Source organism: Hemitrygon akajei, chromosome 22 (assembly GCF_048418815.1).
Source record: "Hemitrygon akajei chromosome 22, sHemAka1.3, whole genome shotgun sequence".
Taxonomy (NCBI): domain Eukaryota; kingdom Metazoa; phylum Chordata; class Chondrichthyes; order Myliobatiformes; family Dasyatidae; genus Hemitrygon; species Hemitrygon akajei.
In genome coordinates, this window is record NC_133145.1 from 4,804,854 (window position 1) to 4,822,307 (window position 17,454).

General features: G+C 48.0%; 1 protein-coding gene across 2 annotated transcripts in view; it reads left to right on the forward strand.

The window, feature by feature from the left end:
- tmem260 (transmembrane protein 260) overlaps window positions 1–14,231 on the forward strand; it is a 72,719-nt gene extending 58,488 nt beyond the window's left edge. For both annotated transcript variants that reach the window (XM_073026632.1, XM_073026634.1), the window contains 3 exons: window positions 484–537; window positions 8,896–8,986; window positions 12,494–14,231. In XM_073026632.1, coding sequence (XP_072882733.1) covers window positions 484–537; window positions 8,896–8,986; window positions 12,494–12,754 — 406 coding nt within the window. In that variant the 3' untranslated portion in view covers window positions 12,755–14,231. The remainder of the gene's footprint in view (window positions 1–483; window positions 538–8,895; window positions 8,987–12,493) is intronic.
- The last annotated feature ends 3,223 nt before the right edge of the window (window positions 14,232–17,454 follow it).

Consider the following 17,454-nt stretch of genomic DNA (forward strand, 5'->3'; position numbering starts at 1 on the left):
GCCAGGATGATCACTAATCATGGGGGTCAAAAAGAGTACAGACAGGACAGGAAGCATTCAGCCCTTTGGGTCTGTGCACCCTTTCAAAGCACACCCACAGTCTCAATTCCAGCTGTTTCACAATAGCACTTCTTTCAAGCATACAGTACATCCTTTTCATCAATGTTCTTTGAATTGAAGAGTTGTGGGGACCATCATTTTGATTTTTTTATTCTCTACTCCTCAGGTGATGTCCACATTTTATAGCCTTTTTGATGGACAAATAATCTGAGTACAACTGGACTGATGCCGATGCATCAGGAAATCAACTCTCAAAAGCTGAGCAGTCTTAATGATCCATAGTGATCTCAGCTTCACATTTAAATCTGTATTATCAGTACTGGAGCTACCTCTATCCACAGGGGTTTATCTATCCCATCATCTGAAGGACAATGGGTTTGAGATGCATTGCTGGTGTGACATCAGATGGCTTCTGTTTTTCAGCTATGACGAATTTTCATGGGAAGCCGTGGCAAATGAAGAGATGTGGCAAGCCAGGTAATCTTTTCACCTCTCAAGCACTTACCTAATGGTGTAATTGTCTCTCCCCTGCACCATCCTCTACCTTTCTCAGTGCCTCCCACTCACCCCCACTCAGTTTTATTTCTGTTCTAAATTATCTCGGAAAATTCTTTGCAATCAGAATTTGTGGCTGAACGAGTGCAATGCAAGGCCACTTTAAACCATTCAATTTTAGAACTGAACTAACTTATTATGAATTCACTTGGATAGAAATACAGTATATTTACAGTATACTATTATCAACTAGCAGGTACTCCGACAGGAGGTAAACTGTGTAGAGATATTAGATATCTACTTGATTTTGAAGGAGGCCCAAAGCAGTGGAGCAATACAAATCTATGCTGGGGTGCTAACTTTTTATTTGGGATCAATAAAGCTGGTTGTGTGTATTGTTTATGAGTGAAATTCATCTTGGGCTTTGACAGAATTAACACACCTGTCTTACTTGAGTTGGAGAAAGCCAGCCTAGCCAGAATAGAAATTATTCTGTCTAATTCTTGTCTGTACACGTACCACATTTAAGGAGGCTATTGGAAAGTTAGTCTTCAGAACTGAAGGGCTAGAATATAAAGTGAAGTGTTGCTATAGGTTTTGCTCAGTTCTGTAGTATCATGTACACTTTAGGTCTATGTACCTTTGAATAATGGCTTGGGAAGAGAGCAATGCCGGTTGGACATATTGACAGACCTCTTATTAAAGATGTTACGTAACTGAGCCACTGCTTCAAGGACATGACAATACTAGTAGGAGACTTTTTTGCAAAGGTTGGTGAATATGAAACTATCTCCCCCCAAAAATCAACTTCTGTAATCAACAGATTGCTTTTAAGATCACAATTGAAGGCAGAGCATTGAATGTGGTGTATACGGACTTTAGCAAAGCACTTGACAAAGTTCCCAAGTTAGGCTCAGTCAGAAAGTTGGGAGGCATGGGATCCAGGGATCGTGGTGTGCCCACAGAAGGCAGCGGGGTGGTTATAGAGTCATAGAGAAGGCCAGCACAGAAACGGGTCCTTGCCAACCCATTTAAACTGCCAACTTCCATCGACCTGCACTGGGATCATAGCCCTCCATATCTGTGCCTCTCCAAACCTCTCTTAAAATGTGAAATCAAACTTGCATGTACCACTTGCTCTGGCAGCTCGTTCCACACTCTCACAACCCTCTGAATGAAGAAGTTCCCTCTCATGTTCTCCTTAAACTTTTCAACTTTCATCCTTAACCCATGACCTCTAGTTAAATTAGTCTCACCCAGCCTCAGTGGAAAATGTCTGTTTGCATTTACCCTATCTGTACCCCTCATTTACCCTATCTGTACCCCTCATTATTTTGTAATTCTTTATCAAAGCTCCTGTCAGTCAATCTTCTACATTTCAAGGAATCCGGACCTATTCAATCTTTCCTTATAACTCAGGTCCTTCAGTCCCAGCGACATCATTGTAAGTTTTCTTTGTATTCTTTCAACCCTATTTACATTTTTCCTGTAGTTTGGTAACCAAATCAGGCCTCACCAATGTCTTAAATCTCCTGTACTCAGTACTTTGATTTATGAAGGCCAATGTGCCAAAAGCTTTCTTTATGACCTTATCTACCTGGGATGACACTTTTTCAGTTACTTATGGACCAGTATTCCTAGATCCACTCCTCAGTGCCCGACCATTCCCTGTGTAAGACCTACCCTAGTTAGTCAAACACTTCACACTTTCTGTATTCAATTCCATCTACCATTTTCCAACCCATTTTCCAGCTGATCCACTTTCCTTGCCTGGAGAAGGAGGAGTCTGTTAGGAGACGACAGAAGACCATGGAAGAAAGAAAAGGGGGGAGGATCACCAGGGAGAGGCGATGGGGGAGGATCACCAGGGAGAGGCGATGGGTGAGGATCACCAGGGAGAGGCGATGGGTGAGGAACACCAGGCAGAGGCGATGGGTGAGGATCACCAGGGAGAGGCGATTGGGGAGGAACACCAGGGAGAGGCGATGGGTGAGGATCAACAGGGAGAGGCGATGGGGGAGGATCACCAGGGAGAGGCGATGGGTGAGGATCACCAGAGAGAAGCGATGGGGGAGGATCACCAGAGAGAGGCGATGGGTGAGGATTACCAGGGAGAGGCGATGGGGGAGAAACACCAGAGAGAGGCGATTGGGGAGGATCACCAGGGAGAGGCGATGGGGGAGGATCACCAGGGAGAGGCGATTGGGGAGGATCACCAGGGAGAGGCGATGGGTGAGGATCACCAGGGAGAGGCGATGGGGGAGGATCACCAGGGAGAGGCGATGGGGGAGGAACACCAGGGAGAGGCGATTGGGGAGGATCACCAGGGAGAGGCGATGGGTGAGGATCACCAGGGAGAGGCGATGGGTGAGGATCACCAGGGAGAGACGATGGGGGAGGATCACCAGGGAGAGGCGATGGGTGAGGAACACCAGGGAGAGGCGATGGGGGAGGATCACCAGGGAGAGGCGATGGGGGAGGAACACCAGGGAGAGGCGATGGTGGAGGATCACCAGGGAGAGGCGATGGGGGAGGAACAACAGGGAGAGGCGATGGGTGAGGATCACCAGGGAGAGGCGATGGGGGAGGATCACCAGGGAGAGGCGATGGGTGAGGATCACCAGGGAGAGACGATGGGGGAGGATCACCAGGGAGAGGCGATGGGTGAGGAACACCAGGGAGAGGCGATGGGGGAGGATCACCAGGGAGAGGCGATGGGGGAGGAACACCAGGGAGAGGCGATTGGGGAGGATCACCAGGGAGAGGCGATGGGTGAGGATCACCAGGGAGAGGCGATGGGGGAGGAACACCAGGGAGAGGCGATGGGGGAGGATCACCAGAGAGAGGCGATGGGGGAGGAACACCAGGGAGAGGCGATTGGGGAGGATCACCAGGGAGAGGCGATTGGGGAGGATCACCAGGGAGAGGCGATGGGTGAGGATCACCAGGGAGAGGCGATGGGTGAGGATCACCAGGGAGAGGCGATGGGGGAGGATCACCAGAGAGAGGCGATGGGGGAGAAACACCAGGGAGAGGCGATGGGGGAGGATCACCAGGGAGAGGCGATGGGGGAGGAACACCAGGGGGAGGAACACCAGGGAGAGGCGATGGGGGAGGAACACCAGGGAGAGGCGATGGATGAGGATCACCAGGGAGAGGCGATGGGGGAGGAACACCAGGGAGAGGCGATGGGTGAGGATCACCAGGGAGAGGCGATGGGGGAGGATCACCAGGGAGAGGCGATGGGGGAGGATCACCAGAGAGAGGCGATGGGGGAGGAACACCAGGGAGAGGCGATGGGGGAGGATCACCAGAGAGAGGCGATGGGGGAGGAACACCAGGGAGAGGCGATGGGGGAGGAACACCAGGGAGAGGCGATGGGTGAGGATCACCAGGGAGAGGCGATGGGGGAGGAACACCAGGGAGAGGCGATGGGGGAGGATCACCAGGGAGAGGCGATGGGGGAGGAACACCAGGGAGAGGCGATGGGGTAGGAACACCAGGGAGAGGCGATGGGTGAGGATCACCAGGGAGAGGCGATGGGGGAGGATCACCAGGGAGAGGCGATGGGGGAGGATCACCAGAGAGAGGCGATGGGTGAGGATCACCAGGGAGAGGCGATGGGTGAGGAACACCAGGTAGAGGCGATGGGTGAGGATCACCAGGGAGAGGCGATGGGGGAGGAACACCAGAGAGAGGCGATGGGGGAGGAACACCAGGTAGAGGCGATGGGTGAGGATCACCAGGGAGAGGCGATGGGGGAGGATCACCAGGGAGAGACGATGGGTGAGGATCTCCAGGGAGAGGCGATGGGGGAGGAACACCAGGGAGAGGCGATGGGTGAGGATCACCAGGGAGAGGCGATGGGTGAAGAAAACCAGGGAGAGGCGATGGGGGAGGATCACCAGAGAGAGGCGATGGGGGAGGAACACCAGGGAGAGGCGATGGGTGAGGATCACCAGGGAGAGGCGATGGGGGAGGAACACAAGGGAGAGGCGATGGGTGAGGATCACCAGAGAGAGGCGATGGGTGAGGATCACCAGGGAGAGGCGATGGGGGAGGAACACCAGAGAGAGGCGATGGGGGAGGAACACCAGGTAGAGGCGATGGGTGAGGATCACCAGGGAGAGGCGATGGTGGAGGATCACCAGGGAGAGGCGATGGGTGAGGATCTCCAGGGAGAGGCGATGGGGGAGGAACACCAGGGAGAGGCGATGGGTGAGGATCACCAGGGAGAGGCGATGGGTGAAGAAAACCAGGGAGAGGCGATGGGGGAGGATCACCAGAGAGAGGCGATGGGGGAGGAACACCAGGGAGAGGCGATGGGTGAGGATCACCAGGGAGAGGCGATGGGGGAGGAACACAAGGGAGAGGCGATGGGTGAGGATCACCAGAGAGAGGCGATGGGTGAGGATCACCAGGGAGAGGCGATGGGGGAGGAACACCAGGGAGAGGCGATGGGTGAGGAACACCAGAGAGAGGCGATGGGGGAGGAACACCAGAGAGAGGCGATGGGTGAGGATCACCAGGGAGAGGCGATGGGGGAGGATCACCAGGCAGAGGCGATGGGGGAGGAACACCAGGGAGAGGCGATGGGTGAGGATCACCAGGGAGAGGCGATGGGTGAGGAACACCAGGGAGAGGCGATGGGTGAGGAACACCAGGGAGAGGCGATGGGGGAGGAACACCAGGGGGAGGCGATGGGTGAGGAACACCAGGGAGAGGCGATGGGGGAGGATCACCTGAGAGAGGCGATGGGGGAGGAACACCAGGGAGAGGCGATGGGTGAGGAACACCAGGGAGAGGCGATGGGGGAGGATCACCAGAGAGAGGCGATGGGTGAGGAACACCAGAGAGAGGCGATGGGGGAGGATCACCTGAGAGAGGCGATGGGGGAGGAACACTAGAGAGAGGCGATGGGAGAAGAACACCAGGGAGAGGCGATGGGGGAGGATCACCGGGGAGAGGCGATGGGAGAAGAACACCAGGGAGAGGCGATGGGGGAGGATCACATGAGAGAGGCGATGGGTGAGGATCACCAGGGAGAGGCGATGGGGGAGGAACACCAGGGAGAGGCGATGGGTGAGGAACACCAGAGAGAGGCGATGGGGGAGGAACACCAGAGAGAGGCGATGGGTGAGGATCACCAGGGAGAGGCGATGGGGGAGGAACACCAGGGGGAGGCGATGGGTGAGGAACACCAGGGAGAGGCGATGGGTGAGGAACACCAGAGAGAGGCGATGGGTGAGGATCACCAGGGAGAGGCGATGGGGGAGGAACACCAGGGGGAGGCGATGGGTGAGGAACACCAGAGAGAGGCGATGGGGGAGGAACACCAGGGGGAGGCGATGGGTGAGGAACACCAGGGAGAGGCGATGGGTGAGGAACACCAGAGAGAGGCGATGGGGGAGGAACACTAGAGAGAGGTGATGGGGGAGGATCACCAGGGAGAGGCGATGGGAGAAGAACACCAGGGAGAGGCGATGGGAGAAGAACACCAGCGAGAGGCGATGGGGGAGGATCACCGGGGAGAGGCGATGGGTGAGGATCACCAGAGTGAGGCGATGGGGGAGGATCACCAGGGAGAGGCGATGGGGGAGGATCACCTGAGAGAGGCGATGGGGGAGGATCACCAGGGAGAGGCGATGGGAGAAGAACACCAGGGAGAGGCGATGGGGGAGGATCACCAGGGAGAGGCGATGGGTGAGGATCACCAGAGAGAGGCGATGGGGGAGGATCACCAGGGAGAGGCGATGGGTGAGGATCACCTGGGAGAGGCGATGGGGTAGGATCACCGGGGAGAGGCGATGGGCAGGTAAAGAGGTAAGGTGAGAGTGGGAAAAGGTGATGGGGAATGGTGAAGTGGGGGGAAGGGAAGTTACCAGAGGTTAGAGAAATCAATGTTCATGCCATCAGGTTGGAGGCTTCCTAGACAGAATATAAGGTGTTGTTCCTCCAATTTGAGTGTGGCCTCATCGCATCAGTAGAGGAGGCCATGGACTGACATTTTGGAATGGGAAGTGGAATTAAAATGGGTGGCCACTGGAAAATCCCGCTTCTTCTGGCCCGCGAAGCGCAGGTGTTTGGCAGAACAATCTCCCAGTTTATGTCGGATCTCACCGATACACAGGAGGCCACACCGGGAGCACTGGACACAAGAAATGACCCCAACAGACCCACCTGGAAGGACTGTCAGGGGCTCTGAATGGTCGTGTGGGAGGAGGTGTAGCACTTGTTCTGCTTGCAAGGATAAGTGCCAAGAAGGAGATTATTTTGGGGGGGAAACGGGGGATGAATGGACAAGGAAGTCACATGCGGAACAATCCCCTGGAAAGCAGAAAGTGGGTGCAGGGGGAGGGAAAGATGTGTTTGGTGGTGGGATCCTGTTGGATTTGGTATCCAGCACATAATTCTCCAGACTCACCTACCACCCCACCAGCCTCCACATCCATGACATAATTGTTCAGACTCACCAGACTGCACATCCAGCACATGATTCTCCGCAACTTCTGCCATCTCCACTTCACAGTGAGTTTGTTGGGGTCATTTCCTGTGTCCAGTGCTCCCGGTGTAGCCTTCTGTATGTCGGTGAGACCCGACGTAGATTGGGAGACTGCTTCACCGAGCACCTCGGCTCGGTCTGCCAGAAGAAGCAGGAACACCCAGAGCCCACCCATGTTAATTCTACTTGCCATTCCCATTCCAATATGTCAATTCACGGCCTCCTCTAGTGTCACGATGGCGCACTCGGGTTGGAGGAACACCACCTTATATTCCATATGGGTAGCTTCCAACCTGATAGCATAAGCATCGATTTCTCAAACTTCTGGTAATGCCCCCTCCCCCCTCCTTCATTCTCCATCCCCTTTTCCCTCTCTCATCTTATCTCATTACCTGCCCACCATCTTCCTCTGGTGCTCCTCTCCCTTTTTCTTTCTTCCACGGACTCCTCTCCTATCAGAGCCCCCCTTCTCCAGCCCTGTATTTATTTCACCAATCAACTTTTCAGCTCTTTACCTCATCCCTCCCCCTCCCGGTTTCACCTATCATCTTGTGTTTCTCTCCTCTCTCTCCCCACGCCTTTTAAATCTACTCCTCATCTTTTTTTCTCTAGTCCTGCCATAAGGTCTTGGCCCAGAATATTGACTACTCTTTTCCATAGATGCTGCCTGGCCTGCTGAGTTCCTCCAGCATTTTGTGTGTGTTGCAAGGCATATAATATGTTAGTTTTGAGTTCAAGAAATGTGAGATAACATTCAGTTCTATAAGACTCTGGTTAGACCACACTTGGAATATTGTGTTCCCTTTTGGTCGTCTTGTTTTTGGAAGGATGTGGAAACTTTAGAGAAGTGCAGAGGAGATTTTAATCCAGGCAGCATCCTGGCAAAAGCATCTCTTATAAGGACAGGCTGAACTAGTTAGGAACTATTCTCTGGAGAGTTGGTAGATGAGTAGTGACTTCATAGAGGTAGAAACAGAAACATAGAAAACCTACAGCACAATACAGGCCCTTCGGCCCACGAAGCTTTGCCAAACATGTCCCTACCTTAGAACTACCTAGGCTTTACCCATAGCCCTCTATTTTTCTAAACTCCATGTAGCCATCCAGGAGTCTCTTAAAAGACCTTATCAGTTCTGCCTCCACCACCGCTGCCAGTAGCCCATTCCACACACTCACCACTGCATATAAGACTTATCCGACATTTCCTCTGTACCTGCCTTAAACCTGTGCCCTCTTGTGCAAGTCAATTCAGCCCTGGGGAAAAGCCTCTGACTATCCACACGATCAATGCCTCTCATCATCTTGTACACCTCTATCAGGTCACCTCTCATCCTCCGTCACTCCAAGGAGAAAAGGCCAACTTCACTCAACCTATTCTCATACGGCATTCTCCCCAATCCAGGCAACGTCCTTGTAAATCTCCTCTGCACACTTTCTATAGTGTCCTTCCTATTGTGAGGCGACCAGAATTAAGCACAGTACTCCAAGTAACAAGGTGTAGAAGATGATAAGATGTCTAGATAGGTGGACAGCCAGAGACTATTTCCCAGGGCAGAAATGGCTAATACAAGGGAGAATAGTATAGGAGGGATGTCAAAGATAGTTTTTTTTAATAGGAAGGTGTGTGGATTGCATTGCTAGGGCTAGTGGTAGAAGCATTATGGACAGTTAAGTGACTATTAGATAGGCACCAAGATGAAAGAAAAATGGATGGCTATGTGGGAAGGAAGGGTTAGATTGATCTTGGAGTGGGCCAAAGGGTCTGTACTATTAAAAATGTGTTAAGATCACAGAATTCAGTGGACAATATTTGTCTAATTTGTATTGGGGTTTTGCAGAATGAAGACACCTTTCTTCTTATTTGAGTTGGCGGAGAGTCCAGCCCAGCCAGAGTCGGTAAAGTTGCAGCTATATACATTTGCGTATAAGGTGAGACTCCTGTCTTTTTACCCCTTATCCAGTTCCATTGGCCTAAGATTGGTGTTTGTTTAAATGTATCAAAGGTGGTGACAGATCAGCATATAGGAGAGAGATTGAAAACAGGCCTCCCAACAGTAGCTGGGATGTGGACCACAGATTACAACAGGAAATAGGAAAGGCAATGTCATGATAGTCACGGGAAATGTCAACATGCAGGTCAATTGGGAAAATCAGGTTGCGAAAGGATCCCAGGAGAGTGAGTTTGTTGAGTGCCTACGAGATGGCTTTTTAGAGCAGTTCGTTGAGCCTACTAGGGGGTCAGCTATACTGGATTGTGTGTAATGTAATGAACCAGAGGTGATTAGGGAGCTTAAGGTAAAAGAACCCTTGGGAGGCAGTGATCACAATATGATTGAGTTCAACTTGAAATATGATAGGGAAAAAGTCTGACGTGGCAATATTTCAGTGGAGTAAGGAAAATTACAGGGGTATGAGAGAGGAGTTGGCCAAAGTAAATTGGAAGGAGATGCTGGCAGGGATGACAGCAGAGCAGCAATGGCTGAGTTTCTGGGAAAAATGAGGAAGGTGGAGGATAGACTCATTCTAAGAATGAAGAACTACTCAAATAGCAAAATAGTACAACCCTGGATGACAAGGGAAGTCAAAGCTATTGTAAAAGCAAAAGAAAGGCCATACAACAAAGCAAAAATTAGTGGAAAGATAGAGGATTGGGAAACTTTTAAAAACCTACAGAGAGCAACTGAAAGAATCATTCGGAGGGAAAAGATGAAATAAGAAAGCACGCTAGCAAAAATGTTATCAATGTGGGTAGTAAAAGCTTTTTCAAGTATGTAAAAAAAAAAGAGATGAGAGTGGACATAGGACCACTAGAAAATGAGGCCGGAGAAATAATAAAGGGACAAAGAGATGGCCGATGAACTAAATGAGTATTTTGCATCATTCGTCACTGGAAGACACTAGCAGTGTGCCAGATGTTAAAGGATGTGAGGAAAGAGAGTGGGTGCAGTTACTATTACAAGAGAGAAGCTGCTCAAAAAGTTGAAAGACCTAAAGGTACACAAGTCAACCGGGCCAGATGAACTGCACCCTAGGATTTTGAAAGAGATAGCGGAAAAGTTGTGAAGGCATTAGTAATAATCTTCCAAAAATTATTGGACTCTGACATTGTGCCAGAGGACTGGAAAATTGCAAATATCACTCACTACATTCTTCAAGAAAGGAAGGAAGCAGCAGAAAGGAAGTTACAGACAAGTTGACCTGACCTCAGTGGTTGGGACGATGTTAGAGTCAATTGTTAAGGACAAGGTTATGGAGTATTTGGTGATACCGGACAAGATAGTACAAAGTCAGCATGGTTTCTTTAAGGGAAAATCTTGCCTGACAAACCTGTTGGAATTCTTTGAGGAGATTACAAGTAGGATAGATAAAGGGGATGCAGAAGGCCTTTGACAAGGTGCCACACATGAGGCTGCTTACCAAGTTAAGAGCCCATAGCATTACAGGAAAGTTACTAGCATGGCTGGAGCATTGGCTGATTGGTAGGAAGCAACGAGTGGGAATAAAAGGATCCTTTTTTGGTTGGCTGCCAGTGACTAGTGGTGTTCTGCAGGGGCCAATGTTAAGACTGCTTTTTATGCTGTATATCAATGATTTAGATGATAGAATAGATAGCTTGGTTGCCAAGTTTGCAGATGATATGAGGTGGAGGGGCAGGTAGTGTTGAGGGAATAGTGTTGCAGGACTTAGACAGATTAGGAGAATGGGCAAGTCAGTGGCAAATGAAATACAATGTTGGAAAATGCATGGTCATGCACTTTGGTAGTAGAAATAAATGTGCAGATTATTTTCTAAACGGGCAGAAAATACAAAAATCTGAGATGCAGAGGGACTTGGGAGTCCTTGTGCAGAACACCCTAAAGGTTAACTCGTAGGTTGAGCTGGTGTTGAGGAAGGCAAATGCAATATATTAGCATTCATTTCAAGAGGTCTAGAATATAAGAGCAAGGATGTGATGCTGAGGCTTTATAAGGCACTGCCGAGGCCTCACCTTGAGTATTGTGAACAGTTTTGGGCTCCTCATCTAAGGTATGCTGGCATTGGAGAGCGTTCAGAGGAGGTTCACAAGGTTGATTCCAGGAATGAAAGGGTTATTATACAAGAAAAGTTTGATGGTTCTGGGTTTGTACTCGCTGGAATTTAGAAGGATGGAGGGGGGACCTTCTGAATGTAGAAAGGCCTAGACAGGGTAGATGTGGAAAGGATGCTTCACATGCTGGGGGAGTGGTGTTGTTCTAGGACAAGAGGGCATAGCCTCAGGATAGAGGGGCATCCATTTAAAACAGAGATGCAGAGAAATTTCTTTAGCCAGAGGGTGGTGAATTTACTGCCAGGTTATTGGGTGTATTTAAAGTAGAGCTTGATAGGCTGTTGTTCGGACATGGCATCAAAGTTTATGGGGAAAAGGCTGGGGAGTGGTACTGAGGAGGGGAAAAAGGATCAGCGATGATTGAATTGTAGAGCAGACTCGATGGGCCAAATGGCCTAATTCTGCTCCTATGTCTTACGGTGCAATAACAACAACCTGTCACCAAAACCAAAGAGCTGGTCATTGACTAACCACAGGTCTATGAGCCAGTTCTCATCAGGGGATCAGAGTTGAAGAAGGTCAGTAACTTTAAATTCCTTGCGTTAATTATCATTTCAGAGTATCTGTCCTGGATCCAGCAAGTAAGTGGCATTACAAAGAAGGCATATCCATACATTCACTTTCTTAGAGATTTGTGAAGATTCAGCATATCATCTAAAAGTTTGACAAATGGAAAACTTTGCATGGTGGAAAATATATTGACTGGTTGCATCACAGCTTGGTGTAGAATTAGCAATGCCCTTTAATGAAAAAGTGATGGATACAGCTCAGTCCATCATAGGTAAAGCCCTCTCCACCACTGAGTAAATACAAAGAGCAGGGAAACAGCATCTATCAAGAAAACCCCCCATCCACGTCATGCTCCCTTGCTGCTGGGTACAGGAGCCTTGGATCCCACAACACAGGTTCAGGAAAAGCTATTACCCCTCAACCATCAAGCTCCTGAAACAGAGCGAGTAACTTTACTTGCCCCAACACTGAACTGATTCCACAACCTATGGACTCAATTTCAAGGACTTTACAACCTATGTTTTTACTATTGTTTATTTATTATTATTTTGCTTTTTTTTCTGTTTTGTATTGACACAATTTGTTGTTTTTAGCACATTTGTTTATCCATCTTTGTGTGCAGGTTTTCATTGTGCTTCTTTGTATTTACAGCGAATACCTGCACGAAAATGAATCTTGGCTGTATATGGTGACATATGTGCTTTGATAATAAATTTACTTTCAACTTTGAGCTCTTTATTACCATCTAAAGCAGCCTCAACCTTTCTGACTGAAGTTTATGTAGTACTGATTACTCTGTTTAATCTAATCCTCACTTTCAAACTTTGGTTTTTCTTCAGATGTATCAGGAGCTGGTCTCTGCAGAGAAGCACCCTGCTAACTGGCACAAGAACTATGCAATAGTCTGTGAGAGGATGTTGCGGCACTCTGCACAGGCTTTAGCTGCTGTTGATCCCGAGTTTCTCCTGTCAGAAACCATCAAACATTTCTCACTCTATGCAGACAAAGCACCAGATGACGCACAAATAAATGCCATTGTTCAGGTAACTGGGCACCTGAAGGAGGAGCAGGAGCGGCTAAGAAAACAGAACAGAGGGTGACATTGCAAGATTGAAATGTTTTATTTCCCCTCAGTGAACAGCCAAGCAACCTCAGAATTCATTGACTGATCAATATCGTCCTTAGACTTGTTAATCAAGGTCACTTGATAATAGTTCTAATTTTCTTGCATGTGGCCAAGTGACACCAGGGCATTAACAATGAAGAACGGATTACCTCTGATGAAATTGCACATGGTTTTATATTTCAATAATGGTTCTTTTTAATGGCAACTGAGATATTTGTTTAAAAAAAATGCCCTTCTGTGCTCATTTCCTAGATCACTGGGAGTTTAACTCCAGATATTTGACATTGATGGTGATGATTAGTTGGTACTTGCTTGCTTAGGCAACCAGTCCCAACTGGGGGTGTTGCCTTTGTTTTGTGCTTGTTCCTCCCTCGAAGCAGATTGCTGTGGATGGGGACTGTACTCCAGGAATTTTATCAGAAGGACCCTTTTGGTGTTAGCCTTCCCTACACCTTTGTTGTCAGTCAAAATTTGCCAGAGGGGTGCATCTCCTCCCAAGATGTCCAGAAGGATCAGTTGTCTCCCTCTAGAATGTGGACCAGAGTTAGTGTAGAAAAGCTCTCTGGCCCATCTTTAACTTCCACATTTGGTAAGCCTGTTAGTTCTACGTTAGCGTGTTAGTCATGTTGTTGACTAATACAGCAATTGCTGAGAAGCTGGTCTCACTCACTCCTGATGGCAAGGACAATTCTATTCTTCATCCTATGGCCATCTACTTGTCATGTTCCACTAAGGCCAGCAGTGCTGATCTGTAAGATTATTGGGTTTCCTGGCTAAAGGATCACAGATCGAACTTATATGCCGTATACATTTACATGTACAGGTGTCCCCCGCTGTACGAATGTTCACTTTACGCCACTTTGCTTTTACAAAAGACCTACATTAGTAACCTGTTTTCACATTACAAAGAGGATTTTGGCTTAAGAAAGGTTTCATAGGAACACTTTACCTTTGTAAAGGGGGGGAACGCCTGTATTAGGAATTTGCTGTGGCGTGTTGGCACAACATGCAATAAAAACAACTGAAAGGTAATAATGAATGAAGAATTATATATAAGAATATTAATAGAGGCTAAAGTATTGTTAGGGTTAATGTTAGGGTTAATTCGAGACTGCCATTACAGGTCAGGAGTGGCTCACGTAATATTAGGGGACCGGAATGCGAGGGAGGGGGGGAAGCGAAACTGGGGATTCCGCTACACCGAAACTACTAGTGTCACGCGATTCAGTAAACAAAAGAAACAGGTAACTCGTGAGTGTATGGCATCGGGCCAATAAGATGGACACAAGTGCCCGATATTACCTAATATGTAGCGGGGGGTTGTGCTGGGGGGGAAAAGGGATATAAATAAGAGCAGATTGTAAGGGGAAGTCGGAACGCGCCTTCTCCAGCGACTCCGTGGATTCGCTGTGCCAGTTACGGATTCTGCAATAAACCCAAGTTTTGTAATATTCCGGTGTTGGTTGTCTCTCTTCCTAAACGAACACAGGGCAGAATTTCAAGCCCAACATTATCAATATGGAATAGAATATGCGTAAAAACCGGGGGTGGAGTGGGGGCAGACTAACTAGAATGGTTGATCACATAACCTGCTTCTGGGAAGAAGTTTGTTTTAGTAGACCTATAGTGCTTTCTAGAAGAGAAACTTTTGGAAAGGTTTGCTGAGTGGGTCATGTCCACAGTGATTCTTCCTGTCCACATCTTCATGTTAGACACATACAAGTCCTGCAGTGATGATGAACTGCTGCCATCCTTTTCTGCTGTCATCATTTGCTGTAGTTTTTGTGGATTGTGAGAGGATACTACATCAAACTAGACAGTGATGGCTGATGTGAGGATGCTCTCTATAATGGCAGTGTAGAATTGTACCAGCTTGTACTGGGAAAAGAACATAGAATAGTACAGCACATTACAGGCCCTTCGGCCCACAATGTTGTGCCGACCCTCAAACCCTGCCTCCCACATAACCCCGCCACCTTAAATTCCTCCATATACCTATCTAGTAGTCTCGTAAACTTCACTAGTGTATCTGCCTCCACCACTGACTCAGGCAGTGCATTCCACGCACCAACCACTCTCTGAGTGAAAAACCTTCCTCTAATATCCCCCTTGAACTTCCCTCCCCTTAACTTAAAGCCATGTCCTCTTGTTCTGAGCAGTGGTGCCCTGGGGAAGAGGTGCTCGCTGTCCACTCTGTCCATTCCTAGCTCCCTTAATCTCTGATCATAATGCATACTCTCTAAACCAGGCAGCATCCTGGTAAATCTCCTCTGTACCCTTTCCAATGCTTCCACATCCTTCCTATAGTGAGGCGACCAGAACTGGACACAGTACTCCAAGTGTGGCCTAACTAGTGTTTTATAGAGCTGCATCATTACATCGCATCTCTTAAACTCTATCCCTCGACTTATGAAAGCTAACACCTCATAAGCTTTCTTAACTATCCTATCTACCTGTGAGGTAACTTTCAGGGATCTGTGGACATGTACCCCCAGATCCTTCTGCTCCTCCACACTCCCAAGTATCCTGCCATTTACTTTGTACTCTGCCTTGGAGTTTGTCCTTCCAAACTGTACCGCCTCACACTTCTCCGGGTGGAACTCCATCTGCCACTTCTCAGCCCACTTCTGCATCCTATCAATGTCTCTCTGCAATCTTCGACAATCCTCTACACTATCTACAACACTACCAACCTTTGTGTCATCTGAAAACCTGTCAACCCACCCTTCTACCTCCACATCCAGATCGTTAATAAAAATCACGAAAAGTAGAGGTCCCAGAACAGATCCTTGTGGGACACCACTAGTCACAACCCTCCAATCTGAATGTACTCCCTCCACCACAGCCCTCTGCCTTCTGCAGGCAAGCCAATTCTGAATCCACCTGGTCAAACTCCCCTGGATCCCATGCCTTCTGACTTTCTGAATAAGCCTACCGTGTGGAACCTTGTCAAATGCCTTATTAAAATCCATGTAGATCACATCCACTGCACCACCCTCATCTATATGCCTGGTCACCTCCTCAAAGAACTCTATCAGCTTGTTAGACACAATCTGCCCTTCACAAAGCCATGCTGACTGTCCCTGATCAGACCATGATTCTCTAAATGCCCATAGATCCTATCTCTAAGAATCTGTTCCAACAGCTTTCCCACCACAGACATAAGGCTCACTGGTCTATAATTACCTGGACTATCCCTCCTTCCTTTTTTGAACAAAGGGACAACATCCGCCTCCCTCCAGTCCTCACAAAAACAGGTTTATTATTGTGCTGATGAGCAGCTGGGCACATCACAAGTCCTGGTGATGCAACTACTGACGCCAGGCAGACAATCTTAAGAGTACTGATCATACCTGCAGACACCAGTCTTGTAAAGACACGGCCCAGAAGGCAATGGCAAACCACTTCTGTAGAAAAATTTGCCAAGTACAATCATGGTCATAGACCATGATCACCCTTGTCATATAATGATGATAATTGTGCTCCTTCAAACTTTATCATCCAACTCACTCCATCTCAGGTGAAATACTTCAAAGGATAGAGGCAAGGTTAGAAAATTAGTTGATATAAAGTATTATTTGAATTTCAGATAAATCACACACTTCATTTAGAATAATAGAAAAGTCAAGATTCCCTGATTGCAATTTTCTAGTCCTCAGATATGTAAATTGTATCCTTGGAACGAAGGGCGGCTCCCTGCAGCCCCTCTTAGAAGGCAGATAAATCTTTCACCTAATGTCATAAGCAGCTGCACTTCATCCCCATTATTTGAGGTGGAACTACTGTATATTTAGTAATACATGGATTTACCAGTATTGACATTTTTGTTAAAAATGGTTATGTCGACAGGTTATTTTTAAGTGACTGGCTTGACGTACAAATTGGAGTTGTATATAGATTAGACGATGTTGATTTAAGGAGGCATTATTTAGAGATTATCAAGTGTTTTGCATATTCTACTTCAATATGTTTAATGGATTTTTAAGCATTAGTCACTGTTTTAGGAAACTAAAACAATTGACAATACCTATTATAATAGCTATTATAAACTGGACTGGTCAAAGAACACTGAGGCTGTCTACAAGAAGGGTCAGAGCCGTCTCTATTTCCTGAGGAGACTGAGGTCCTTTAACATCTGCCGGACGATGCTGAGGATGTTCTACGAGTCTGTGGTGGCCAGTGCTATCATGTTTGCTTTTATGTGCTGGGGCAGCAGGCTGAGGGTAGCAGACACCAACAGAATCAACAAACTCATTTGTAAGGCCAGTGATGTTGTTGGGGTGGAACTGGACTCTCTGACGGTGGTGTCTGAAAAGAGGATGCTGTCCAATTTTTAAAAAAAATTAAAAAAACACGAAATGCTGGCAGAAATCAGCAGGCCAGACAGCATCTATGGGAGGTAATAACGATGTTTCGGGCCGAAACCCTTCATTAGGAGTGAAGTAACATGGGATGGTCGAGGGGGGAGGGGATAAAGTAGAGAGCTGGGAAGTGATAAGCTGGAGGGAAATGGGCTAGGGGGAAGGTGGAGAATTATGGGAAATAAAATAAAGAAAGTAGGGCTGGGGGGAGAGATTATAGTGAGGGGGAGAAAAGAGAAAGAGAACCAGACTAAAATAATAGATAGGGATGGGGGGCAGGGGTATCAACGGAGGTCAGTGAGTTGGATGTTCA